The sequence below is a fragment of the Triturus cristatus genome, chromosome 12 (assembly GCF_964204655.1).
Source record: "Triturus cristatus chromosome 12, aTriCri1.1, whole genome shotgun sequence".
Lineage (NCBI taxonomy): Eukaryota > Metazoa > Chordata > Amphibia > Caudata > Salamandridae > Triturus > Triturus cristatus.
The window spans coordinates 588,604,462-588,632,214 of NC_140595.1; the positions used below are offsets into that span (position 1 = coordinate 588,604,462).

Here is a 27,753-nt window from a genome sequence, read left to right on the forward strand (position 1 = left end):
ACAAGAATGTAAGGGAAGGGAGATGTGAGACTGAGGACGTGGCCCACCACGGCAAGGCATGGAAGGAGTTAATCCACTTCGGTCCTTCCCCTCTGCAGGATGACGAATCACCCTGTCAGGACCAGAGCCTATGGGAGGACACAGCAACGAGAGCAGGGGCGGAGTCTCCTGTAGAAGAGGCAAACCCGGAAGACGCCGAGGTGTGCGTGTTCAGGAGACGGGAGGACGAACGAACAGAGCGAAGCACCCAGGAGGAGCGAGGACGAGAAGCAGACGAGAGACTGGAGGAGCGAGGACGAGAAGCAGACGAGAGACCGGAGGAGCGAGGACGAGACGAGTCGCATCCCCACGGGACGGAGAACGAAGCCAGCGAAGGGGAGCAGTGGACCGAGGACTGGTGGACACCCCCGGACGACGCTGTAACGCCGCCGTAGCTCAGGAGAGTTGCGGCCCCCACGGTACGTGGATCAGGGCAGGGATCGGAACATAGAGAGAGGGAAGGGGTGGGTTTCTGTGCAGTAGCAAAGAAGGGGAGGGAACGGGGAGGGAAAAGGCACAATTGTTTTCTTTTTCTCCCATCACAACCCTATCACCCCTCACAGTTATCTGATATCCTTTTGTTTGTTCGCTACCAGCGTACGCCTTCCGAGCTCCCAACGAAAGCGAGAGGACTCTCTTAGGGGGGGCTTAACATCACTAGACCCTGTCCCTCCTTCCGACTTTCACAACGCCCCGGGTATCACCAAGAACTCACCCTTGTTCCTTTAAGAGAGCACTAAAACCGGTGGTGGCACCAATAAAAAGGAGGTGACTCAATATAGAGCATTACAGGACAAGTGCAGTGACCGTGTTTTCTTCTCTTTGTTTTTGGATCCTGCGGCCGGGGGCTGTACCATCACGTGCCAAGAAGATCACAGACCAAGTTTCCACCGGATATTCCTGACACCTACCCGGAGCCTGAACCAGTGTTACCGCCTACCATCACCTGTGCTGTCTCAAAGTTTACCTTACGTGACTGGGTGAAATAAATGAGGCCATCATTAAACCCTCTTTAAGGCCTCCTCGCTTTGTTTTCCGCCCATCCCTCTCACAGGCTACTGTCTTTACCAGGAGTTAAGCACCACAAGTGCGGTGGTGGCAGCATACTGTGCAGTGATCAGAAGTAGTGAACAGGTTCTTTTTTACCCTGTGTCACTGGAGTGAGCCCTACAGGCTCAATCGACTTTTTAAAGTTCCTCTGAAGTGTGCTTAACTCACCCTTGGCCTACATCAAGTAGGCAGAGTGCTGCGCAGTGCAGGAGTATTGACTTCTTGCTGGATGTGTGTGTGCCGGAGAAGGGTGAAGTACAGGGATAGAGCAGTACTGTGTAGTACATGTGCTGGGTGTAAGTTTGTCTGCAAGGAATACTTTAAGAACGATGTAGTGCTGTGGAGTGTGTGCGCAATGAAAGCATGTGCTGGGTGTATGTGTGCTTACGTGAAGAACAATCCATGAAGGGTGAAGTGTTGTGCAGCGCACACACGGTGAGTGTGTGCTGGCCGCGAGTGTGTTTGTAAATAGCACAGCCTGGTACAATACAGAGAAGCTGCAGTAATGAGTGCAGACTGCATGTGTGTACTGAATGCATGTGTCTCTATAGTGGCACAATGCATGGAGGGAACAATACTGGAGAGTAAATGTGCTGTAAATGTACACTGAGTGCAAGTGTTCCTGGAGGACCGTGGGTGCTATTTTGGGAAGGTGAGGCCTGTCTGGTTATGACATGAAGATGCAGAGGCATCCCTCAACACAGATTTGTGGATTGCTACATTCCAGTGAGCTAGGTGGCACACATACAGGAGAAAGGGACCCTCTTTTTACACTTCAAAAGGAATCATATCAGGAAGGAGATGGGGCTGATAAGGGATATCAAAGAGTAGATCTAGGAGCATGGGATTAACATTCGGATGTACATTTCACAGTGACTGACATCCAGGTGTGAACTCTGGTCACTCCCAGGAATTGTGTTGCGGGTCAGTCAGCTTTGGCGTCTCGCCTGCTGTGACAGACATCCTTTCAAGGGGAAAGGAGAAAAGAAAATCGGACACTTCAAACGATGAAGAACCCCCAACATAAAACTTCAAAGACGTAGACCAAAATCACATTTTTAGTGTCTGGAAATGGACTATATGAAGGGAAGGTTTAGACCCCAAATGTTGTTATCTGTCAAGCAGTCAGACAGGCTGTGTGAAGAAGGGAAGCTGTGCAAGACTTCTGCCTGTGACCAGGACTGGGGGCAAAACCCTGCTTGTCTCCAAGCTGGGTGAGGGGTCCTTACCCAGGAAAACCAATAAACCTGCCCTGGAGCACTAGTGACTGCCTGCTTGCCAAGATCAGTGTGCCCTGTGAGGAAGAGGAAAGCCTTGCAGGGAGCGAGATCCAGTGGGGAGCCCTGCCAAGAGGACTCCCTGAGCGAGGTGTGAAGGAACGGCTGTGCATAGAATCTGGTCATAGCCCATGCGCAGGAGAGTTGGTTCTGTGACCTCCATATGCCTGGAGAGGGCCGCCATGGGCTGACCTCTGAGCTAGCGCCATGCGGGACTTGCCTAACCTGTACTGCTGCGCTGCGGTGACCCCATATGCCGGTGGTGGGGCACCGATAAAGTTGTTACTGCGAGAGCACTGAGACTGATAATTGCTGTGGTGGAGGTCTTTGCACCAGAGCAGGCTGTGCCTTTGCTGTAAGGCACCCTGGTAACCCAGTATGCGAGGAGTGGCTGAGAGCACTGGCGTAGCCAAGATGACTGTCACCCAAGAAAAAGACTGAGGCAGTGTTTGGCGGGTTGAGCCCGCACAGCGAGAGAATTGCCCACTGATGGACCCCCAAGGACGCCACTGACGAAGTCACACCCTCGCTGGGCTCCAGTCAGGAAATTAAGAAAGGATTTCCCCCTCTTGCCCCCTGCTGGAGAATGTTAACTTACCACATCTTCAAGAGCTGGGAGATACTCCAGTAACAGGAGAACTCCGGCAGCGCCGCTCAGAAGAGTGAGCCTGGGCCGCATCATACCAATCAGGCAAGCACAACCAGTTGTTCTCTCTCTTCAACCTAGCTCTGCCTGGACAACATTAACATCAATTGACCAAAATGTCAGGGGCAGCGGAAATGACATCACAGGCCCTTTGACCTTCAGTTCCATTCACACACACACACACATACCCACATTCACACTTACACACACTCTGTTACTTAATCTCAAACTCACCCGTAAGCTTGCACAAGACATACATTTCAGAAAGCACTTTTTTTTTTACTTCCCTCAACTGCCAGGGCATATCATACTCCAGTTAACTGTACTCCATTTCTTATTAATCTAATAGTGAATAATGTTTCATTATTCACTATTAGTGTAATGAAAAATTGAGAGAAAACAAAGCAAGTAGAGCCCCAACCTCCTGGCGCTGATTTCGGGTCAAAAAGGCAGTGCCAGGGGTCGCAAGGGGCAAGCTGGGGGTCGCAGCTGCGACCCCTGGTGACTCCTAAATGACGTCCATGCTGGACACCCATTAGGGGGATGCTTCCTAAACTGCATGTCTTGAAGATATTGTGTACAATTACTAAGCAATCTCATCTTGTACAAATTATTAAGCTTACCTTTAAAAAGAGTGAAATTTCTAGGACACTCACCGTTCGTTCATTGCTTTGCTGTCTTATCCTCAGATCCTCGTTATCTCTCTCTAGTGTGCTTTCCTTGTCTCTTGCTCTCTGGAGTTGTCTCTGAAGCTCTTCGTGCCTAGTGTGCTGCTGTGATAGTTCTTCACGAAGGCCTCGACTCACCAACTCCTGTTCATTAAGCTTAGGAAATATAAAATAAGTATGATCTCAGCCTCTGTGCTGCTCTTTAAGTAGGTGCATGGGTGATTAATTACTTGCTCTTATATAGCCCTCTGTGGCTTCTTCAATCCATTATCCAAAAAATCTTCATTCACATGTTTGTCAAACGCATAAAAGTACAGCATAGCAAAACCTAAAGCTCAGACAATGTACAGTTTAAATCCATAAGCCGTTAAAAATATGAAACAGTTAACATCGTTAGTGCATATTTTTCTGTGAATTAACTGCATATTTTAAAGAAGCAGTAACTTTAAAACAAACCTCTTAGTTTTGGAGTCGTTGAAGATGCCAATCGGGTGTTCTACAATGTGAAAAAACCCAAGTTACTTACCTGTACACTGTGGTTCTCCAGTATTGATATCTTTTATAGATTCACATGCTTGAATCTTCCCCATCGTCATGGTGGCAGTCCCACGGTAAGAGTAGAAATAGCAGTATTAACATATCACCATAGAACAGAAAACTCACTTAAGTAACCTTTCAACCTTATTTCATAACATCCAAAGTTTAGCCAATCACAGCAGAGACCTCAGAGTTCCCTTCCACTGCAAAGCCACCATACCTCAGATTTAGAGCCAAAGTGTATAGGTATACAAAACACTGAGGTAACTGGTGAGCCTAATCGGGGAGGAGGGAGGGTCGCATGTGAATCTATAAAAGATTAATACTGGATAACCACAGTGTACAGGTAAGTAACTTGTTCATCTCCAGTATTGTATCTTTTATAGATTCACATGCTTGAATCCTACTAGTAAGCAGTACAATCACATAAGAGAAAAAGAAAGGTGGCGGGTAGGCGAACTATCCCACCATGACGAAAAATTGGAACACCAGAAAACCAAGAAGAAAAGAAAGAAGAAAGCTACGTCAGCAGTCAGTATATGCATACAGTTTTACAACCACATGGAAGTATAAAATAACCAATCAGTATGTAAATAACAAAAAGGGCTAAAAGCTGCCTACCTTAAGCAAAGAGGCGTTGAAGTGGAGCTTGTCCAACAGCAATATCTGCCTTCTTCCAACCATCGAGGCAGTAATGCTTCGTGAATGTGTGAGCATTCGCCCAAGTTGCCGCCCTGCATATGTCAGGGAGGGATGCTTCAGCAGACAGTCACCACTTTCCTAGTTGAGTGAGCTTGCGCTCTCATAGGAAGTTTGCGGCCAGCCTTTTCATGACAGAAGACAATCGTTGAGGTGACCCAATGAGCAATGCCGGCCCGTGTTAAGGCTTGTCCTTTCTTAGGTGCCGAGAAAGAGATCAGTAATTGAGAGGATTTATGGAAGATCTTCGTTCTTTGTTTAGGGGCCAATTCCGATGCGGGCAGGGAGGGCTCCATGTGCCGTTCGGACTCCTTTCCAACCGAGACATTCTGATGGGCTCGGTCGGAAAGGAATCCGACTCGGTTTTACAGATGGCTTACGACGGGCTCGGAGAGCCCGTCCGCCATCCGGAAACCCTTTCGTACTCCCCCACCCGGCTCTTTCTGGCCGAGGAAGTACGATGGCAGTTTCCACTGCCTTTTTGTGCCGGTCTTTCTGGCACAAAAAGGCAGTGGGAAACTGTCTTTGGGGAGCCCATTAGAGCCCCAATGGGTGCGTGGCCACCGAATGGCGGCATAGGGGGCACCTGCAGTGCCCCCTGTTGATCCCTGCACCCGGTGGCAGGTACCTTGAGGTGCAGGGATGAACTGCACCCCTGCTCTTTCTATGAGAGCATGCATTCCGTTCGGAATGCATTCTCTCATTGAAAGGTATAGGCATGTGACTGAACATGGTTCGGTCGCATTCTACTTGCAGGTCTGTAACCGATGACAGGAGGTAATTCGGTTACAGTTCCTGACCGATGGCTGACGGACTCCGGTCCTTCCGACATCAGAATCAGGCCCTTAATATCCAGTGAATGCAACACCCTTTTCGCTGCTGAGGATGGATTAGGAAAGAACGTTGGTAAGACAATCAGCTCCTTGAGGTGGAAAGTTGAAGGCACCTTAGGTATAAAAGAAGGGTTTGTGCGTACGATAACCCTGTCCGGTAAACATTGAAGATATGGTTCCTTTATGGTGAAAGCTTGGATTTCACTGATACGTCTGGCAGATGTAATGGCCAAGAGAAAAGCCATCTTCCAAGAAAGAAACTTCAATTCACATTTGCGTAGTAGCTCAAATGGAGGACGCATCAGCTGTGACAGGACTGTATTTAATACCCACAGTACAGGAGGAGGTTAAGCTGGCGGAAAAGCTCTAAAGAGTCCCTTCATAAATTCTTTGATGAGTCGATTAGACCACAGAGAAGCTTGATCTGAATGTCTTCCATATCTAGAAATTGAAGCAAGATGAACCTTTATGGAAGAGTGAGAAAGTCCTGACTTGGCTTGGTGCAAGAGATAAGGCAACAGCTGCTTCGGAGATGATGAAAAAGGATGCAATGATTGAGAGATACACCAAGCACAGAATCTCTTCCATTTAGCTGTGTAACATTTCAGCGTGGAAGGAGCTCGAGACGTTGCATGAGGATTCCTGCTTGCAAAGAGGACACTTTTGTTGAGGAACGTAGCGAACAGATATAATGATGGGTAACCCCAGGATTGGAAGGTCACCTGCAAGTGTCGATCGTTAAGCTCCCATTCATGACATTGTTTGGAGACCCTGCTGAGAGAGTCGGCCTTCTCGTTGTGGACACTTGGCATGTGCTCCACTCGTAAGGAGATGTGGTTGGCAAGGAGCCATTCCCATATCTGTTCAGCAAGAAGGGAAAGTGCTCGAGATTTCGTGCCGCCTTACTTTCGGAGGTAAAACATTGTTGTAGTATTGTCAGTCCTGACGAGTACTGACAAACCTTTGATCTGAGGCAGGAAGGCTTTCAGTCCCAGGAATACTGCCTTGAGTTCCAGAATGTTAATGTGGCACTCCGAGTCCTGTTTGGACCACTTGCCGTGAATCTGTAATTGTAGAAGGTGAGCCTCCCATCCGTCCTTTGATGCATCCGATGTCATAACCAGATGCGGCACAGCGTGAATAAAAGAGAGACATCACAAAAGGTTTTCCTTGCCCATCCACCAGGCCACTGCAGCTCTCATTGCTGCTGAAACATGAACCTTGTCGCTGAATGATCCTTGAGACTGAATCCACTGCGTGTCGAGCTGCTCCTGCAGCGGTCACATGCGGAGACGGCCTTTGTGGATAAGCGGGATGCAAGAGGACATCATCCCCAGCATTGACTTGTACTGGCTCAACGAAATAAACTTTTTTGATTAAAGAAGCTTTGTTGTACCCTGAATACAAAATATTCTTTCTTGAGTGGGAAAGGCCTTGCGGAGATCCGCGTCGAGACGAGATTGATGCGAAGCTGGAGACTGGAAGACATTCCGACAGGCTCTTGTTGAATTTTGTGCCTCTTGAAAAGTCTGAGCTTTTATGAGACAATCATCCAGGTAGGGAAAGACCCTGGAAGCAGATTTCAAACCGAATGAAAGCACTTGGGACTATGGTGGCAGGGTCCTGGTGAACTTCATTGTCACCTTTTGGAGTCTTGGGACTTTCCAGCAGATTGCTGCCTCTTGCGCCCTGCTGGCCTCGAATAAGACTGAACAGCGTTGGATTAAAAATACCGGTTGTATGGCTGGTAGGTATCATGTGGATACGGCTGATACCGCTGTAGAGATTTCAGACAGGATAATTGCTGCCCCCGCACTCTATCCAAAAAGGACTGAAAACTGCACTGCTGGAGACTGCCTAAGGCCTTGAACGTGTCCGTGTCCATTTTTATGGATTCTAGCGCCTTGTCTATGTGTTTACCAAATAAGCACTCTCCATCAAATGGCATGTCAAGAACTTTGGCCGGATAAAAGGTGGTTGCCCTTAGCCATCCCTGGAGACGCAGAACCGCTGCTCCTGCCATTTTGCAAAACGCAGTCGAGGAGACATCCATGACGATTTCAATGAGCTCCAGAGATGCTCTTTCTCCTTCCAACAAAATGTCTTTAGCCTCTTCCTTTTAAAATCATCTGGGAGATACTCCAACAGAGCAGAGATGTTTGACCACATCTGTCGGTCATATCGCCCTAGAATGGCCATGGCATTAGAGGCTCTAATGGAGGCGACTGTCAATGCAGAACCTCTTAACAATATTGTTGAGGCGGTGCCCCCTCCCCGTGAGATCAAAAGTTAAAGATAGAATACTGTAACTGAGCAGAGCTGAGAGAAACTCCCTATCACACGATGTGCTGTAAGAAATCAGAGGTAACAGAAAGCATAATAAAGAAGACAACAAACCCAGCCCGGAACCTAAATAAAAGTGACCTTTCTCATTTACCTTAGAACAGCCTCTCATAAAACACCACACCATTGTCTGATCTTAAAATAGAAAATTCAGGCACAGTGGGTTTCTGCATTTCAACATCTTCCCTCTTTATACGTCCACTTCTTAAGAACTGGGGCTTCACAACTTTCTTATCCTGAGGGCGTATTAAAGAAGGATTAAGAAAGAGCTGGGAAAAACCCAGACTGCTTAGGGCTCCCGGAACATATGCCAGCATGGGATGCTGGAAGCCTTATCAAGGCTTAAACAGTCTTTGATGATAGCAAGAGTAAGGGCAGCCTCCAGGTTAGACCACACCAAGAGCAATACAGCTATGGGAGCCCATTTAATACGGTCTTCCAGGTATCCAAAGTCCAGTTCCTCATGTACAATATAAGAGGGAGAGGTAGGTGGGATACATATTTCCTTCCTAAGGAAACAGTTTTCCTCGATCTGTAAGGTGCTATAATCAGTGGATCCTCACACCCTAGCACCCTAGGCAGCATTAGGGGTGCACGGACTGTTAGACACCTCAAAATGAAGGGTAAGTCCTATCCGCCCAGGAGGGAGTGGCATTGCAAGCAAAGAGCCCAATGATCTGGTAAACATGAGCCAGATATTCAAGGTGTGAGAGGACCACGACCCCCAGGAGTCAAAACAGATACCTAGATACTAAAATTTGTTAACTATAAGACAGTTTTACCCAAGAGAAATTGCAGGAATTATCTTTTTTTGCTGCCACACTCATGATATGGGACTAGCTAAAGTTACTTACAAATCCATACAGGACATAAAATCAAGAAAAGAATTAACTAACAACCGTAGCACATTTGGCGTATGCGCAATTAGTACAGCATCATCAGCATATAGCAGCACTGGCAATGGGGTGTTATCAATTTAAGGAACATCTCTGGTGGAACAAGACAGGGACAGGGTCAAACTGCTAATAGACGAAAAGAAAAGGAGAGGGGCCTGCACACAACCCTGATGCACACCTTTTGACAATGGGAAAGGTTCAGAGCACTCTCGGCAACTTCCATATCACATCCTGGTGTTTAGATGGGCATGGAGTGTGTCAGGGGTGGGCAACTCAGTGGTGGGTGGGTGGCTGGGTGTGTGTATGCAGGCAAGTCGAGTGGCAAATAAGAAAAAATAAACTCACTTACCTTCACTGCTGAAAGTCAGACGTCCTTCTTGGTCCCTCCTCTGTCGGCTCCGTGGGCTCCAGCCTCCAGGAAATTCCACTAACAAATCCAGGCGCTACTCTCAGCAGCATGAGAGCAGCACCAGGAATGGATGGAGCATCCTGACTGGAAACTCCTTCAAGCCCTTTATACATGTGCTTGGTCTCCACCGAGCTAAGACAGCTGAGAGGAGAGCTGCAAAGTGCGCATTTCACTTTGGCCGGTTTAAGGGGGCCGGCCAAACTGACATGCGTACTTTGGAGGGTCCATCGTGCTCCTCCAGTCCTCAATGCTGCCAACCGGCAGCAGAGGTAAACACGCCCTCATTTATTCCGGCTGGAGGCTTCTGTGCGCTAAATGTGAAAAATAAAATGCCAATGAAATAATTTCATTGCCAATTTATTTTCCATGTTTAGCGCCACTGCAGCGGGTGGTGGTGGTGGGGGGGGCAGGGGATGGGGGGGGGGGGATGGGGGGGGGGCGATACCCTCTCACCCTCACGAACAAACTGCAGCTGGAGTGCATGCAGAAAATGAGCAAGAAGGAGATCCAGGCCCAATTTAACCAGAGAAATCTACAGCTTAGAATGATTAACTGAATAAAAGGCTGTTGATAGATCCTTAAATTTAAGGTACAGGGGACAGTGCCTAGCTATGGTATACTTGCCCAAGATTGATTGCAGGTTTAGACACTGCTCTCCTATACCCAGCCACTCCCTAAACAGTGTTGTTTAGGGTGTAAAACGTTGCTACTACTCGCCCAAAAACACATTCTGTTTCAGAATAATTTACCAACTATTTTGACAAAAGTGTCTATGAGAGCAACAGAGTGGTAGCATATAGGTTCTCTTCAGTCACCCTTAATGAAGACGAGTACGATGATGGACAAAGCCCAGTAACTCGGGAGGTTACCACTGTCTAGAAAAGTGGTTCTTAACCTGTGGTCAGAGGACCCCTGTGATCCACGAGGCCTACTCAGGAGGTCCGCGACAATTTCTCAAAATTAAATAATATTAACATTAATAAATTGAAATGATTAAATTATAAAGAAAAATTAACATTTTTAAAACTGTTTATATATTTAATTGGGAATTAAACAAAATATTGCAATATTTGAGTATTTATTTGGCGTATACTTGTTTCTGTACTTTTGTGCATTTCATTTAAGGTTTAAATCATAGAAACTCCTTGGGCCAGGAGTCCCTCGCTTCCAATAAGGACTCAGTGAGTGGTCCATGGATTTCGGTAGTGGTTCAGTGGGGGTCCATAGACGTAAAACGGATTAGGAACTGCTGGTCTAGATTATTAAAAAGGATTGCCGCACATGGTAAAGACCAACCCGGGTGTGAAGGCTGCCCTGTTATCCCTAGATGCCCATATGGCATTTGATAGCATAGAGTGGCACTACCTGTTTGAGGTTCTAAAAAGGTTTGGTTTTGGCCCGCACTTTCTTTCATGGATCAAGCTACTGCATACGCAGCCCCTTGCCAGAGTCTGAGTTAACGGTTCGGTATCCCGTTCCTTTGCTCTACAGAAGGGCACAAGGCAAGGGTGCCCTATATCCCTGATCTTATTCGCGCTGGCACTCGAACCACTTGCGGCATGGGTCAGGGGAAACCCGGTGAGATCGGGTATACACAGAGGAGATCAGTGGGAGGAGAGAATATCGCTATACGCGTATGATGTCCTCTTGTATGTGACACGTCCACGGTTCAGAATTAGCAGGCTGTTGCAGATCTTCAAACTTTTTGAAGGGTACTCAGGATACCAGATTAACTGGGATAAGTCACTCCTATATATGTTGTCGAATGAACCACTCCTGCTGTTGGGCACGGACTCCAGGTTACTGCTTAAAGATAGCTTTAAGTACCTGGGCATTCAAATAGAAAGAACGGAATCAGCGGTATTGGCGGGGAATTTAAAACCGCAGCTGTAGCGGTTGAAGAGAGATGTCGCTCACTGGAGGAAGTTGCTGATATCCCTTATGGGCAGAGCAGTCCTCTTGAAAATCATGTCCCTGCCAAGACTGTAGTACGTCATACAGACAAATTCTTTAAGGATGTAAATAGTGAGTTGAGAACATTGCTATGGGACGGAGGTGGTGCACGGATAGAATTGGGTAAACTCCAAAGGGGAGTATATGAGGGAGGCTTGGCCATCCCAGATATTCAAAAGTACTACTGGGCCTCGCACCTAATGGTCATTAATGAATGGGCGTTTGCGGACCAGAATGACGCAGCGTATAGAGTTGACCACTAGGCGCCAGCGGCTACCTAGGAGCACTGTATGGACGAGTGAGAAGGGGTACCATGCCCCCACATACGCAGATAGTGCTAACAGTGTGGTTAAGGGCCAATCGGTTTTGGAGGTGGGCCAATCGGCTCACGGAGCAGACTCCTCTTGGTACAGTGAAATGCTCTGTGAGGTGGGTCAGCTTGGGGGCTTCTCATGGTGGAAATTAATCAACATTGTTCGTCTGGGAGATGAATGGAGACGGCAGGCGATGATGTCGTTTTTAGAGCTACAAGTAAAGTATCAACTAGCACCCACAGAACACTACGGCTACCTACAACTGAAGCTCGCGCTGGGCAGGCAGATAAAAGACCCCAGAATATAGCCCATTAGAAGATAAGTTGTTGCTAGATCCAATTCCTGAGCAGGCACTTTCCTATACCTACAAGAAGTTAATTAACAACTCCCCGGACCTGCTTATAAAGTTGAGGAAGGCCTGGGAATCAGATGTGGGCATCTTGAAAGATGATGATTGGGTGGAGGCGATGCAAAGCTCTAGAGAGGTGGCAATCCGGGCATGATTTCGACTTTTCCAGTTGAGGATATTGCATAGGTCATATTATACCAGCGTACTTATGTTCAAGTTAGGACGGATACTAACAGAGGAGTGCCAGAGGGGGTGTGCCCAGAGGGGTACATTCTTTTAATTTCTGTGGGACTGGCCGATAATATGAACGTACTGGACGAAGGGGGTTCGGATAATGTCAGAGGTGCTGGAACAAGAGGTGCCCTTTGATGCTAGGTGGCATATGTAATGTGTCTCAGGGGAACAGAATTGGCCCAAATATCAAAGAATTTGGCTACAAGTGGCCACAATGGTGGCTAAGAGAAATATCGCAGGGGCATGGGGTGCAGTCCAGCTGCCGAAAGTGTCACAATGGAAGAGGGATATGGACTGGTGCTGTAAAGCAGAAAAGACAATTTATGAGAGCCGAGGGTGCCCGAGAAGTGGGAGAAAGTCTTGCAGCAGTGGGAAGATTATAGAGGGTAGGGGGGTCATTTAGTAGATTGGGTAGATAGGGTTGTTGGGTGGTGCGTTGTAGATAGGAAGAAGCCATTCCTAATATGTTTATTTCAGTAAGTCTCCAAACTGCGGATCATGGTGGACTTTACATTCTATTCTGAATATGCGTAATGTTTGTGGCTGTATATGGATGCTGGCATTTGTTTAATAAACAGGTGTCTAAAATAAATAAAAATAAGGTTTGCCATCAGGGGCGGCCAAATGCACAAGTTACTTACCTTCGGTAACGTTATATCTGTAAGAAACATTAGTTAGTTATAGATTCCTTACCTTTCAGGCCCATCAAATGCCAGTGGGCGGCAGGATTCACCATCACCTCCCCTACTGATGCACCATCACTTCAGACAGGTGGGTTTTGCAAATAGTCCGAAGGGGCTACTCCCTCCCCTTCGAGACTACCCCTCCAGCCATGCCACCGCGATACCATCACATGTCCGAGGATCATCTGGCCCTTCTCCAGCAGGAAGTTACAGCTCTCTTGGCCAAGGGAGCCATTGTGCGCATTCCTGTCCCAGAAGTAGGTCGTGGTTGTTACTCCCACTACTTTCTGGTTCCCAAGAAGGACAAGGGTCTGCTTCCTATCTTGGACCTCAGGGGCGTCATGTGCTTCCTCCGGAAGAAGAAGTCCAAAATGTTGACGCTTGCACAGGTCTTGTCTGCCCTCGACCTGCAAGACTGGATGGTAGCGTTGCACTTGCAGGACGCTTATTTTCACATCCTCGGCCTGCCAGCGTTACCTGCGGTTCAAGGTAGGCCACGAGCACTTTCAGTTCACCGTGCTCCCCTTTGGCCTTACCAGCGCCCCTCATGTGTTCACAAAAGTGATGGAAGTGGTCGCAGCTCATCTGCGCAGATCAGGGGTTTCAGTCTTCCCCTATCTCGACGACTGGCTGTTGAAGGCGAGCTCGCCCCAGGCAGTCAACTCCCACCTCTAGACTTCGGCCGACCTCCTGCATATGCTGGGGTTCTCCATCAATGTGCCAAAGTCGCACCTGATTCCCTCTCAGAAGCTCCTCTTCATCGGAGCGGATCTGGACACGGCACGGTTTCAGGTCTATCCTCCTGAACAGCGAGTCCGGGATAGTCGGACTATGATTCCGATCTTTCAGTCTCTGTCCCGGGTTTCGGTCAGAATGACCCTGAGGCTGCTGGACCTCATGGCCTCCTGCATCCTGCTGGTCGATCATGCCAGGTGACATATGCGGGCTCTGCAGTGGGACCTGAAGTTCCAGTGGGCGCAGCGTCAGGGGAATTTGTCCGATTGCGTTCAGATCTCGGAGGGCACTGCTCGACACCTGAAGTGGTGGCTCACAAACCAGGATTGGGTCAATGGCAGATCCCTCTCCCTTCCCCAACCAGACCACACTGTGGTGACGGATGCCTCCCTTCTGGGATGGGGCGGCCACATGGGAAAGGCGGAGATCAGAGGCCTCTGGTCTCAGGCGGAGTCCGGGCTTCACATCAACCTTCTGGAGCTGCGGGCGATTCGTCTTGCACTGAAGGCCTTCCTTCCTTCTGTCTGGGGAAGAGTAGTGCAGGTGTTCACGGACAACACCACCACCATGTGGTATCGCAACAAACAGAGCGGGTGGGGTTGTGTACCCTATGTCAGGAGGCCCTCCACCTCTTGACATACCTGGAACATCAGGGCATTTCCATGGTGGTTCAACACCTGGCAGGTTCTCTGAACGCTAGGGCAGACGAACTCAGCCGCAGGTGCATTATGGATCACAAATGGGGTCTTCACTCGGAGGTGATGCAAGGTCTCTTTCAACAGTGGGGAGAGCCTTGGTTAAATCTATTCGCCACCGAAGAGAACGTGCAAGGTCAGCAGTTGGAATTTCCAAGGCGGCACTCGCTAGGTGACGCTTTTCATCGCGAGTGGAGTTGCGGTCTTCTATACGCCTTTTCGCCTATACCACTTCTGCCTAGAGTGCTGAAGAAGATCAAGCACGACCAGGCACAAGTCATTCTTGTGGCTCCGGATTGGGCACGAAGAGTCTAGTATCCCGAGCTTCTCAACATGGCCATCGATCCTCCGATCAGACTGACTCTTCTGGATGATCTTCTGTTGCAGCAGCAGGGGACGATCCTCCACCCGAACCTGTCCACTCTCCACCTCCCTGCATGGAGATTGAGCGGCGGCAGTTGACGTCTTTCGACCTGCCTCCCGAAGTCTGTGACGTAATCTTGGCAGCCAGGCATCCCTCTACAAAGAAGGTATACGCCTGCAGGTGGTACAAATTTGTGGCATGGTGCACAGCAAAGGCTGTGGATCCCCTTTCTGCCCCTCTTTCTGAAGTGCTCTTGTTCCTTCTCTCTTTAGCCCAGCAGGGCTCTGCTCTGGGCACTATCAAGGGCTACCTTTCTGCCATCTCTGCCTTCCTCCGGCTGCCAGATCAGCCTTCTCTTTTCAAGTCTCCGGTAGTTAGCCGTTTCTTAAAAGGCTTAACACATCTTTTCTCTCCAATCCCTTTCGTTATGCCTCAGTGGGACTTGAATCTTGTGCTAACTTATTTAATGTGCGCTCCCTTTGAGCCGGTTTATAACTGTCCTTTACGTCTCTTGACTCTTAAGACTGCTTTCCTGGTAGCCATTACTTCTGCTAGAAGGGTGAGTGAGCTCCAGGCTCTTTCTTCGAAACCTCCTTTCTTGTCTGTTCATCCGGATAAGGTGGTTCTCAGGACCCGTCCATCCTTTCTTCCCAAGGTGGTCACTGCCTTCCACATCAGGCAGACCATTACTTTGCCCACGTTCTTTCCGCCTCCGCATCCTTCAAAGGAAGAGGAGAGGCTCCACCGTCTGAACCCAAAGCGTGCGCTCTCCTTCTACCTGGATTGCACAAAACAGTTCCGGGTGGATGATCAACTTTTTGTTGGCTACGTGGGTGCAAAGAAAGGTCGGGCCGTACACAAATGCACCATTTCCCGATGGGCTGTGTTGTGTATTAAGGCTTATTACTCTCTAGCTAAAAAGGAGCCTCCAGTGGGGCTACACGCTCACTCCACCAGGGCGACGGCAGCCACTACTGCCTTGGGAAGAGGAGTGCCTCTGAATGACATCTGTCAGGTGGCCACGTGGGCATCGCTGCACACGTTCACCAAACATTACTGCCTGGACAACTAAGTCCGGATAGAAGGCTTATTTGGCCTTTCTGTTCTCCAGGACTTTCTGGTGTGATCTTGGTTTGCAGACCCACCACCGGGGTTGATATTGCTGGGGTATCTATTCTAAGGTAAGGAATCTATAACTAACGTGTTCATTTCAGATGCACAAGTTACTTACCTTCGGTAACGATATATCTGTGAGAAACATTAGTTAGTTATAGATTCCTTACTGCCCCACCCATCCTCCACGTTCTGCAAACTGATTTCTAGGGTTAAGGATATCCTTTCAGGGCCCTAGTTTTGTGCACTAATGGTCAGTGTCTTGCATGGCTCTGCATTTCTGGTGCAGAAAGTCGTGTACAGAACTGACGTCCGCGCATGAGGGCGGCATCTAAGTAGCTGCCGCGACGTCATCCCAGTGACCACGACGCTGCCGACGGACCCAGAGCTGACAGATCCTACCTTCCAACACACAGAGGTACTGCTGACAAAAAAACTTTCTGGATCCAGTCTGACGCCTGGGGGTAATTCTAAGGTAAGGAATCAATAACTAACGTGTTTCTTTCAGATGCACACCTTTAATCAAAGAGTCCCGAAAATTGATGAAAAACAGCAACCAATAAAACATTCCATTCTAGTTACCAAGCTGAACATGTGTTTGGTGGCTAAAATCAGTCAAACGACTTGCAATACTTTTATTTGAAGAAGCAGAAAAGATAGCAAAACAGTGTTGATGAGCAGTAAAGTTACAGTCCAAGTTGTCATGAAAGGGTGTATAGAGCAATCGGCAACATAGCAGCATCAAACAGTGTACCTTCGTATTTGCAATAGAGCAAGCAGAGATGCAAAAGTGAAATCCAGCTTGACAGATAAAATCTAACTATGCTCACTTCTGCAGGTTCTGTGTTAAAATCAATGCATTACAAAGAGGCAGTAACTTTTGGCTACATGCATTCCCGGCATGAAAACATCCTCAGGTCTAACATCAAAACGCCCATTTCTTGACAGTGTTTGTACCTTTTGGGCTTTTTTCCAGCTAAGCAACAAACTAAAAAGCAGGTTAACTGTTTTTTATGCATCCTAATAGGTAAATAGGCAGGAACCTTTCAGAAAAACAAAGTATATTGTGTTAATGCAGGAGGTAGCATTTTGTCACATATTGCTATGGAGTGACAGTTAGACCTCAGTTTCCTTTCCACTTTGTGGGGAAAACATCTTGAAGCAATGGGCCTCTGGTCACTGATTAAAATTCATCTTTAAACAGTTTGAGAGAATCAGGTTTTACTTCTCCACTCATATTTTGTTCCCTTCTTTACAAAGGAGTCATTTTTGTTAAGTTTTGAATTTTGAACTGTTTTACCAGATTTTTCATAAGAGGCTAATGTATTAGCCACTATGTAACCACTTTTTAACAAGTGCCCATCAAACAGAGTGATTGTCTTTCCCACAGTGTACTTTAGATGAGTGTGCTATTTATCTAATCTGATGAAGAGGTTGGAAGACACTTTTTGGCCAAGCTGGGCATACTTAAAAACATGTCAAGTTTCCCATTGAGGTTTGTCTGAGATTCACCCAGACTGAAACAGTTTTAGAGCAGGGCAAAAGGGCCTTGCAGTATGCACCTTTATCTTGGATGTCTCTTGACCCTACTCCAATATTTACAATCCACTCCTGGTCCATGTAATCAGCAGTGGCTAGAGCGTCAACATAGAGAAGCTCTCTGGTGATAAGCCTGTTGTCACTGCCCAATTCTGTGTCAAAGCAACTTCTAGCATGGAGAATATTTCACTGTCACAATTGAACATTCCATCAACAAGAGTCTTCTCACAAATAAACAGGCTACACTGTTTAGATGAGTCAAAAAAGGAGAAGTAGATATGGAGGGAAATGTGATCCCTTTAAGAATACGCATGATCTTGTAGACAAGGTGCAGTTAGAAATTAATCATGAAAGTAATCATGAGAGCATCTGCAGACTTTTATATAATTGCAGATAATTATTAAATAGTTGACGGTGAAGAGAACAAATCTAAAAAACAGAGACACCACAAAAGTATTCCTTTGGATATAAAGTCTATAAAGGCCTCATCAGTCCTGTACCTTCTGAGTTGCTACCAATGTGTGCACTTTATTGGGAATGTTTGGAAAAAAAGAGGATCACTTCCTCTATAAATGGACTGAACCTACAGCATTCCACGCGTGGCAGTGTAGATTAAATTCCTCTATAAACATATGAGGCATCAGGACCTCTTGAGACACTGAAGAGACTGCAGTCTCTCAGACACGCCATAGCTGTAGGAGATTCAGCTATAACAGACTTGGGCGGTGTCAGAACCCGAGCATATCTAGTGTCCTGCATGAACAGTAGTGGAAGCCATTGAGTTCCAGGTCCCTGTTTAGGAATCAGAGGCTTCATCAGTTAATAGGCAATATAATGTTTTCCAAATGGTATGAAGATAGACTAAACACCAGTGGCTGGAAAGTTGGACACAGCAGAGTTTAAGCGAGCAGGACAATATAAATACTCCCGATGGGGTTGACACAGCAATTCTGTATTCAAAAGGGCACCACTGTTCTCCAATCTAAAACCAGAATACACACTCCTGTTAAAGGAAGGCTAGTAGCTCTGGTTATTGACTTTTACTTTCTGCTAGAAAACAAAGACTATGGCTCCTTCCCTCAGCGAGTGGCTATTGTGTATGAATGTATGCTCTGAATGTAGACCACATGGGGCCAACTGGTTACTACAACTGAGAGCTCCAAAAGTATTAGTCCTCTAAGATTTATATGTTGCACAGAGGACCTGTCTTTCACAGTATTTAAGGGCTTGTATGTCAACTCACTGCAGACACAGCAACACCGGCTCAAATGCTATAGTTCTTGTTTCAGTCACTCACTACCTCCAGTTTTATGTCCAGCAGCATTTTAAGGAAGGGGTGCCTGCAGAACGCTAGCAAAAAATCCTAGCAAAAATTTGATATGTAAAATACGCTTGTATAACAAGGTTATTTTAAATTCCTTACTTTGTAGCCATGCCTGAAACTGAATTAATGTGAGGTAGGACTGGTCCCGTAGGTACTAGACCATACATTACTTTCAGTGATGGTAACAGCATTAAACATACATGTGAATGCTGTTTGATACTTACTCATGCAGCCAGTGTGAAAGTACTGTGTGAACCTCATTGGCCAGATTTACCTGCGTCTGCAGCACTCGTAGTTGCTCCCGAACGTGGGCTTTCTCCAGTTCCAATCGTGCAGCAGTGTGCTGATGCTTCTGCCCCTCCTGAGTTACAGCTTGATGGTTCTGCTTAGCCTGAGATAGCTCTGTTTTGAGCCTGTCAATCAGCTTCCTGTACATTTGTGGAAAATAAGAAATGAATTGAGGGACAGACATAGGAAAGAGAGAGCCACAGAGGCAGCACATGTACTGAAGTAAGCCAGAAGCAGGGGAGAGTAATAGCAGAAAAAGCAGACAACCAAACAATGCGTAATGGTAGAGTGTAAGCTAGGGAACTGCAGGAAAGTTGACAGCCACTGGCAGAGACTTTGAGAAAAGCATAATTGGGTCAGTTAAGCAATGTAAACTATGAAGAACACAAGCAGGATTTCCAGCAGGTGCAAGATCATATACGTGTGGTTCTTCAGACCATATGTTTCAGCCGAAAATCTGGATTGTTAAGCTCTTGTTGCACTGTGACCTCTTTCACAACTCTATGGAGGCATTAAGCATCTACTCGTCTTTATCTTGCAATGTTTTGGCTCTGGTCATCTGCTGAAAGGGAAGAATATAGACTGCACTTGGTACAAAATACAATTTTCAGTCTAGGTTTGACCACTCAAGACAAAATAAACATGCAGGAAGGAGAGGGCAAGATGTCAAGCATCTGTTTTGTTTTTTCCTGGAAAATGGCACTCTCTCTCTGACCAGGTCTGGCAAGCTCCCTCAATCTTACTCTAGAGGAAGGAGCTGAAGACCCCTATTAAGGCTACACAATCTCCACCTCACACCCCCTCTGATCTGTCCTCCTCCCCTTTACTTCCACCACTATTGAACAGTCCTTTGCTTTGAAAGTAGCTAGTACTTATTTTGAACCAGTGATTACAGGTGGTTCCAACCAGCATTCATTTTTGGGGACTGAAATTTATTTTCCATCCTCACACTTTAACCAAGAATAAAATAAGTTACTTACCTGTAACTACAGTTATCCAGTATTGGTATCTTTCATAGATTCTCATGCTTAAATCTTTCCCTGTCGTCGAGATGAGAGCCCCATGATCAAGCAGTATCTAAATAATGCCATAGACTATAATGTCTGTGAGCCATGGTTCAAATAGCCTATCTATGTCCTTTTAAAAAAAGGACTAAATGTTGAATGCAGCCAATCAGCTGCTAGCATAGGCAGTTTCCTTCAGATTTTCCCTGCAAAAGTGAGTAGTGAGTAGCTCATAAAACAATATAGAAACAGCCTCTACGGGGAGGAGGGTGGGTGCATGTGATTCTATGAAAGATACCAATAATGGGTAACCGTAGTTACAGGTAAGTAACTTATTTTCTTATCCAGTATTGGGGCATCTTTTATAGATTAACATGCCTGAATCGGAATAGCAAGCAGTAACATCCAATATTATCTGGTCTGCTGCGGATGGTGGGAGACCTCTAAAGTATAGTGAACCCCAAATTTGAAGTTCTATAATAAATGCATTTAAAGATGTGCCTATATCTGCTTTGTTTTCTTTTTTTCATGGTTGGAAAAAAGGATGGAAGATAACAAAAGTACAGAACATATTCGTAAGAAAAAATTTACTTATTTTTCATATACTTGCATTTTCATGTACAGAGTAGCAACGAGAGAAGACAAAAAAGCATAACTTATAATACACCTTACTCAGTTTAGTTTACATAATCATGAATATGTAAGCATATGAAATCACATGAGAACAACAGACTCTTTATAAGAGTTAGAAAGAAGCTTACCTTAATGGAAGAAGTGACGAAGCACTGCCTGGCCCACATCTGCGTCTGCATCTTGTGCGGACTCCAGGCAGTTGTCATGCGTAAAGGTATGAGTGGTCCTCCAGGTTGCAGCACAATGTTTTCCAGAGTTCCACGAAGAGGGTAGCTGATGTGGCAACTGCTCTGGCAGAATGAGCTTTCGTTCTTCTTTCCAAAGGTTTGTTGGCTCTTCATCTAAAGAAGAGGGGTTTTCCTGGTCAGGAGTTTGTATTGCAGGGCGCTGTATTGTAGGCGTTGTTGATCGAGGTAAAGTTGGCCTTCCAGGGGGCTGAGGTGGAGGTGGCTCAATCTGGACATCTTGGAGTGGAAATCTCTGCCTATAGATCGCTAACATGGTTTGAAGGTCTTGGATTATGGATGGTGATGAATGCGCCATTTGTCTAGGATGAGGCTCAGGAGGATAGCCATAAGGTTAGTAATGGCAAGGTAGAACTAGATATGGCTGATAATATTGCTTTTCGGCCACATAATCCTCTTCGTCTTGGCATTTCACATGCAATTCAGACAAGCTATGCACCCCATATATTCCATCGTCATTTTCATCCTCATTCTTCAACTGCTGGAAGTCCAATAGGCGCAAAGGAGGCAACGGGGAAATCTTACCGAAGGATGAGACATCCGGGTGTAGAAAGGTCTTTGTCACTCTAGTAATATTCACCATCGTCGACAGTACCATCAACACTGAAGAAGGAATATCCATAGACAGTGCTGCCATCGCCAGTGTTACCTTTGACGATGTTGTCGTCGACAGTGTCATACTTGGTTGATTCGCGAAAAGGCTCGACGACGGGATGGTCGTGGAAGATGTGCTCATCAATGGGGCTTCTTCATCGATGGTATGGGCCCCAAAGTGGTCGCCGTCGTTCCTATCTTCGACGGAGCTGATGACGTGGCTGTAATACTTGGCGTCAACGATATTGTTGTCATCGTCGATGATGATTTTCTGTCCTTGTGCCTCACAGAATCGTGGAAGAGGCTCCATGATGTTCTTTCTCACTGGAGTGGTGGGAATGGATGTCGCAGGCTCTGAGGAGACTTTATGGTCCTTCTCCTTTGTGGAGCTCTTACTCACCTAGGAGGGTCTGAGGTGTTTCCTGCTCTCTCCAGGGGTGTCGTCCTGGGATCTGGATGTCTCGTGAGGCCTGGATGAGCCATCACTGTCCTCCTCAGAAGACTTTTGTTGCTCAGTGGATTAGAGCCCCAGAAGCAGCCTTCCATCTCTATCCCTCAGAGTTTTAAATGAAAAAGCACAACATATTTTGCACTGCCTTACCTCATGAGAAGAGGGGAGGCAATAAATACTGTCTTTTATGTGGATCGTCCACATGAACTCTTTTCCTGCCAAAGGCCTTTTTTATCAGGCATGTTGGTGAAGATCAATTTTCAGGAAAAATTCAAGAAGCTTGAATGAAGAAAACTGAATAGAACTCGGGGAGAATCCCTTCACACACAACGTTCAATGAAAAATTGAAGGAAAGAAAATCAGTTACTTAACTGTAACTACGGTTATCCAGTATTAGTATTTTTCATAGATTCACATGCCTGAATCATTCCCCATCGTCAAGATGGGAGTCCCACGGTAAATTATTCAAGCAGTGCCTTAAATCCTTAGTAGGCTATCCATGTCCTTTCTAAAAAAGGACCAAATGTTGGCATACAGCCAATCAGCTGTTAGCACCCTCTAGAACACTCCCAGCAGGAGCCAGTTCTCTTCAGATTTTCAAAGCACAAGTGGAAAGTAAAGATCCCAAAATTCAATGAGAACTGGCTCTCCGGGGAGGAGGGTGGGTTGCATGTGAATCTATGAAGGATACAAATACTGGATAACCGTAGTTACAGGTAAGTAACTTATTTTCTTATCCAGTATTGGGGTATCTTTCATAGATTTACATGCCTAAATCAGAATAGCAAGCAGTATCATGAAGCTATATTGTCGTTAGCGGATGGTGGGAGACATGAAACCTTAAACTCCCAATATTATGGACATATACCAGAAACCATTCTAATAATTGTTTGAAATCTAGCATTATATGCATGAGATAAATCTTTCAGATACACTAGGATCCACATGTATTAGGAGCCGTCAAAACAGTTATAACTATATATACACACACATATCTATCTATCTATCTATCTATCTATCTATCTATCTATCTATCTATCTATATATATATCTATCTATCTATCTATCTATCTATATATATATATATATATATATATATATATATATATATATATATATATACTCCTCTGCTCGCTCTCAGCTTCCACTTGATCGGTCAGGAAAAACGAGCATGGACCCAAGTTAGTCGTGCAATATTTTAATTTATTGCCAGTTCTGCCAAGACGCTTTTCGGGCGATCCCGCCCGTGATCACATGACACCTCTGACATTTTCCTTCGCTTTTTAAAGTGCAAGTGCAATTGACAATCCCATGGACATGGAAAACATACTACTTTCTTATATATCGTTAGGGCACTTAATAAGAACATAAATGTTGTAAAGTGCACCATAAATACCTAATTCAGACAGTGTTCATCAGTATATGTGTATATATATATATATATATATATATATATATATATATATATATATATATATTCACTTAAAAAACCATAGGTTTCACACATGTTATAGTTAGGTGGACATTTCACTCGTAAAAAACCAATGAAATTCCCCTGTTATAGTTAGTTCAGATAACTATAACTTGCGCGCCCGCAATCCACTGCTTATGACGTCACATATTACATCACTCATTACATGGTCAGTGGCATCACTCATGACATCACTGATGACATCATCCTTTTGATAGAGTGGCGGTCGCGCGAGTTATAGTTATCTGAACTAACTATAACGGGGGAATTTCATTGGTTTTTTACGAGTGAAATGTCCACCTAACTATAACATGTGTGAAACCTATGGTTTTTTAAGTGAATTTGCAAGGTTTTTTAAATGGTAATTCCTAACTATAACGTGTGTGAAACCTATTTTTAAATGCTAAGTTATGTATTTATTATTATATTTTTTATATATTTATTTTACAATAAACTACGTATAACTCTTTTTTTTTTTTTATGGTTTTTCACCGTGCGCGCACGGTGCGCGCACCCCGCGATTTTTTAAAAAAAAAAATTAAAATGTTTTTTTCTGCCTTAGGGGTCCTTCAGGGACCCTCTGACAAAGGCTAGGGGGTCAGGAACTCTCTACCCTGCCCCCTTTTCACGTTCGCCACCTTCCTTTTTCACTCTCGCACTCAAAACAAACAAAATGGTGGCCGACACTTCCTGATTTCGACCGATTCGAACGTTCTCTGACATGTAACCACCAATCAGAATTACGCTCGCGCACGTTAGGGTGCACGCACCGTGCGCGGCTATAGATATTTATGTACTTTAACTGCAATTTTCTCCGGAACTACTGAACAGATTGACTCCATATATGCAAAAGGCACATCCCTGACCTGAGGACTACCTCTTTGCCAAATTTCAAGTAATTCTGTTTAGCCGTTCGGGCTGTACCTTCGACTAAAGGTCCTATGGGAAAATGCATGGGGAAAACGCGTTTTGGGACCCCCCCTTTTTTCTCGGCCCCCGCTTGACGAATACCCCCGAGACTTTCAGGGTAGGAGCTGAGCGGAGCGCCCCAATAGTTTTGAAAATTTCGCGAGGATTCGTCAACCGGCGCCAAAGTTATTCAAAATAGAATTTTGAGATTTCCTATGGAAACACGGTCCTAACTATAACTATACATCTGTAAAATACATATTAATAACAGCTTCAAAATGTCTGTAAATGCCTGAACCTCGTCTTGATAGTAACCCCATGTCCAATTCGTGAAACTATATAAAGTGCATACCTATTTAGTGCAATAATAAAGTTACGTGTAAACCATAAAAAAGTTTTAGAAAAAACACTTGAACAGTTTCTGGTTCCAGCATAGCAGCAACTATAACGCCATTACAACAGGCCCCTTATGTAAATGTGTTACCAAGCTCCACTTAATGTAGGATAGATTTTTGTTACATATTTCTAGTCCCACATCATCAGCGGAAAGTGCAAAAACATCAATCTTAAAGTTCATCAGAATTAAGGACAAATTTCATATATTTCATGAATAATAAATAGTTTATCTCCCAGAAAATCACATTAAATAAATAGAAGCATAAAATACATTTTCTAAATATGATCTCTAAAATCTAACCATAAACTTCCAGGACTGTCCAGTTCGGTCTTCTCTCCTCATGGGCGGCCAGCTTGGGGCTCGGAGACGCCTGGAGACTGTGGCACCCGAATGCTAGGCAATACACCCACACTTCTGCCTCTCACCACACCCATGTGTGCCTCGACTATGCTTTCCTGCCGGTTCAGGACTGCCGATCGCTCCAGGCCATATCTATCCTCCCGAGGGGCCTATAGGACCATTCCCCAGTGCTACTTCACATAGGGTCCCTTCCCCCCAGCCTCCCGACCGCTCTGGCGACTCAACGCCTGGTTCCTCCAGAACGAGGAGTTCAAGGACAGCATTGGTGCTGAACTTGCTACCTATTTTACCATTAATCAGGACTCGGTGTCCTCCTCTCGCACCTTTTGGGAGGTTGGTAAGGCCACTATTAGGGGGTTCGCCAAGGGCCAGTTGAAACTCACTCGCGCGGCACGTGACTCCCAGCTCACACGACAGGAGGCACAGGCCACCCTGATTGAGGCGCTGAACCCTGACGATAGATTTGATGCCCAGGAATGGAGACTGGCGTTTCTACGCGACGAGATGAGTCAGACCTCTCTGGAAGCTGCCAAGCTCCTTTAGGGTTCGTCCGTGGCCCGAGTATACGGCTGGGGAGACAAAAATGGGAAGCTCCTCCACCCCCTCGCCACCTACCCTATGGTCAACCATATTATACCCGAGATGACAGACGCAAATGGAACGCTCCACCATGCCCCGGTAGCGGTTGCCCAATGCTTTGCCTCCTACTACGCTACCCTTCATTCGGTGCGTCCCCCTGGTCTTTCTCTCCCTGACCTCCTCCAACGAGAGGAGTTCTCTCTTCCATGTCATAGAGACTCGGACGCGTTGGACATTCCGCTCACCCCTGCGGAGATGGCAGACACCATTTCGCACCTGGCGGCTGGTAGGACTCCTGGGCCGGATGGACTCCCCCCAGGAGTTTTATTCGTCCTATCGCGATACCCTGCTTCCACCTCTCGTGGCGATGTACAAGGAAGCGGCTGAGTGTGGCTCATTCCGGCCAGAGACAGATCTCGCTACCATCGTAGTGATCCCTAAGTCCCAGCCCCCCTAGCAGTGCTGCTCGGACTATCGTCCCATTTCGCTCATCAATACGGAACTCAAGATCTTCGCTTCCGTATTGGCCAATTGCATACGGCCGCATTTAGCCCAGCTTGTCCACCCTGAGCAATGCGGCTTCATGCCTCTCCGAGGGACTAGACACTGTCTCCGACGCCTTCACCTTGCCCTCGAGAACCGACACCTGCTTACTCCATACTTGTCCCTTCTCCTTATTGATTTTGAGAAGGCTTTCGACTCCGTTGACTGGAGCTACTTGGATGCGGTGTTGGAACAGATGGGTTTTGGCACTCCTTTCCGGAACTTGGTGAGACTGCTCTATCACCATCCTCGGGCACAGGTCCTCGTCAACGGCACTCTATCTCGTCCCTTCCCCATTGGACGGGGTACGAGGCAGGGATGCCCCCTCTCCTCGATCCTCTTCGCTCTGGCAATGGAGCCGTTTGCTTGCCTTATCCGCAGTGACCATTCCTTGACTGGCTGCAGGTGGCCCGGCCTAGCGGAGGATAAAAACGCGTTATACGCGGATGATGTGTTGCTGTTCCTGGCGGACCCAGCCCGGTCGGGACCTCGCTGCCTTCGGACACTGGCTATTTTTGAACGAGCTTCCGGCCTGCGGCTTAACCCGGCCAAGTCCGTCCTTGTCCCCTTACACTTATCACGCGAGTGCTATGACTGGCAGTCGTCGATTCCTCTTCGGCAGCTGTCTTTCAAGTACTTGGGGATCTGGGTTTCCCTCTTCCCTGACCTCGCTTGGAAACTCAATGTCACCCCGCTGGTTAAGCAGGTCCGCGCCGACCTCCTTAAATGGCGCACGCTGCCTCTAAACCCTCTGGGCAGGAATGCCCTGTACAAAATGATGATCTTGCCCCGTTTTTTGTACATGCTCCAGAACACTCACCTCTCCTTTGCCAGATCTTGGTTCCGGGATATGGACGGCATGGCCACTAAATTCCTTTGGGGGGGGACGGAGGTCCAGGCTGGCCCTGGCCCAATGCCGAATCCCACCATTTGACAGAGGCCTCGGAATGATGAACCTCTACCTCTACTACTTAGCAACTCGTCTCCTCAAAATTCACAACTGGTTTAATGGTGGCTGGTCCGACCCAGCGTATCGCTTGGAGCTTTACATCTTGGGCTTCTCCTCTATCCAGGGGATGCTTTATGGAACCGTGGTTCCCCGAGCTCATCCCAAAGTCACGCACGGCGTATTCCTGGCTTGGCATGCATCACTTCGTCATACTCAATGGGCAGGCAGGCAGGCTGACCCGCTACACTCCCTTGTGGTGTGGCACTAGGCTTCGTGAAGTCGCTTACCTGTCGGGGTTCCGGCAGTGGGATCTCATCGGGGTAACCTTGCTGGGTGACGTCTGGAGCGGCACCCACATCCGATCCTTTCACGACTTACAGGCCAGACACTCCCTCCATCCCTCTCAATTCTTTCGGTACTTGCAACTGCGCCACGCCCTTCACTCCCACATTACAGACGGCACGTCCCTGCCCGAATATAGCCCGGCCGAGGCGCAGGTTCTGACCGGGGATTTGGGGAAGGGTGGAGTGTCTCGGATCTACAGCTCACTCACCAACAATACCCCTAATTCCCTTTACCTACTCCGCAAGAAGTGGGAGGGCTGGCTTGGGGCTCTGGAGGATGAAGACT

The 27,753-nt window shown here is 46.7% G+C and overlaps 1 protein-coding gene across 1 annotated transcript in view; it reads right to left on the minus strand.

Moving 5' to 3' along the window:
• Nucleotides 1-27,753, minus strand: part of PMFBP1 (polyamine modulated factor 1 binding protein 1) — a 2,019,859-nt gene that overhangs the window by 559,627 nt on the left and 1,432,479 nt on the right. The window contains exons 34-35 of the mRNA XM_085636957.1: nt 18,975-19,128; nt 3,669-3,836 (exon numbers count right to left, since the gene is read on the minus strand). Of these exons, the coding sequence (XP_085493083.1) occupies nt 3,669-3,836; nt 18,975-19,128 (322 nt within the window). The remainder of the gene's footprint in view (nt 1-3,668; nt 3,837-18,974; nt 19,129-27,753) is intronic.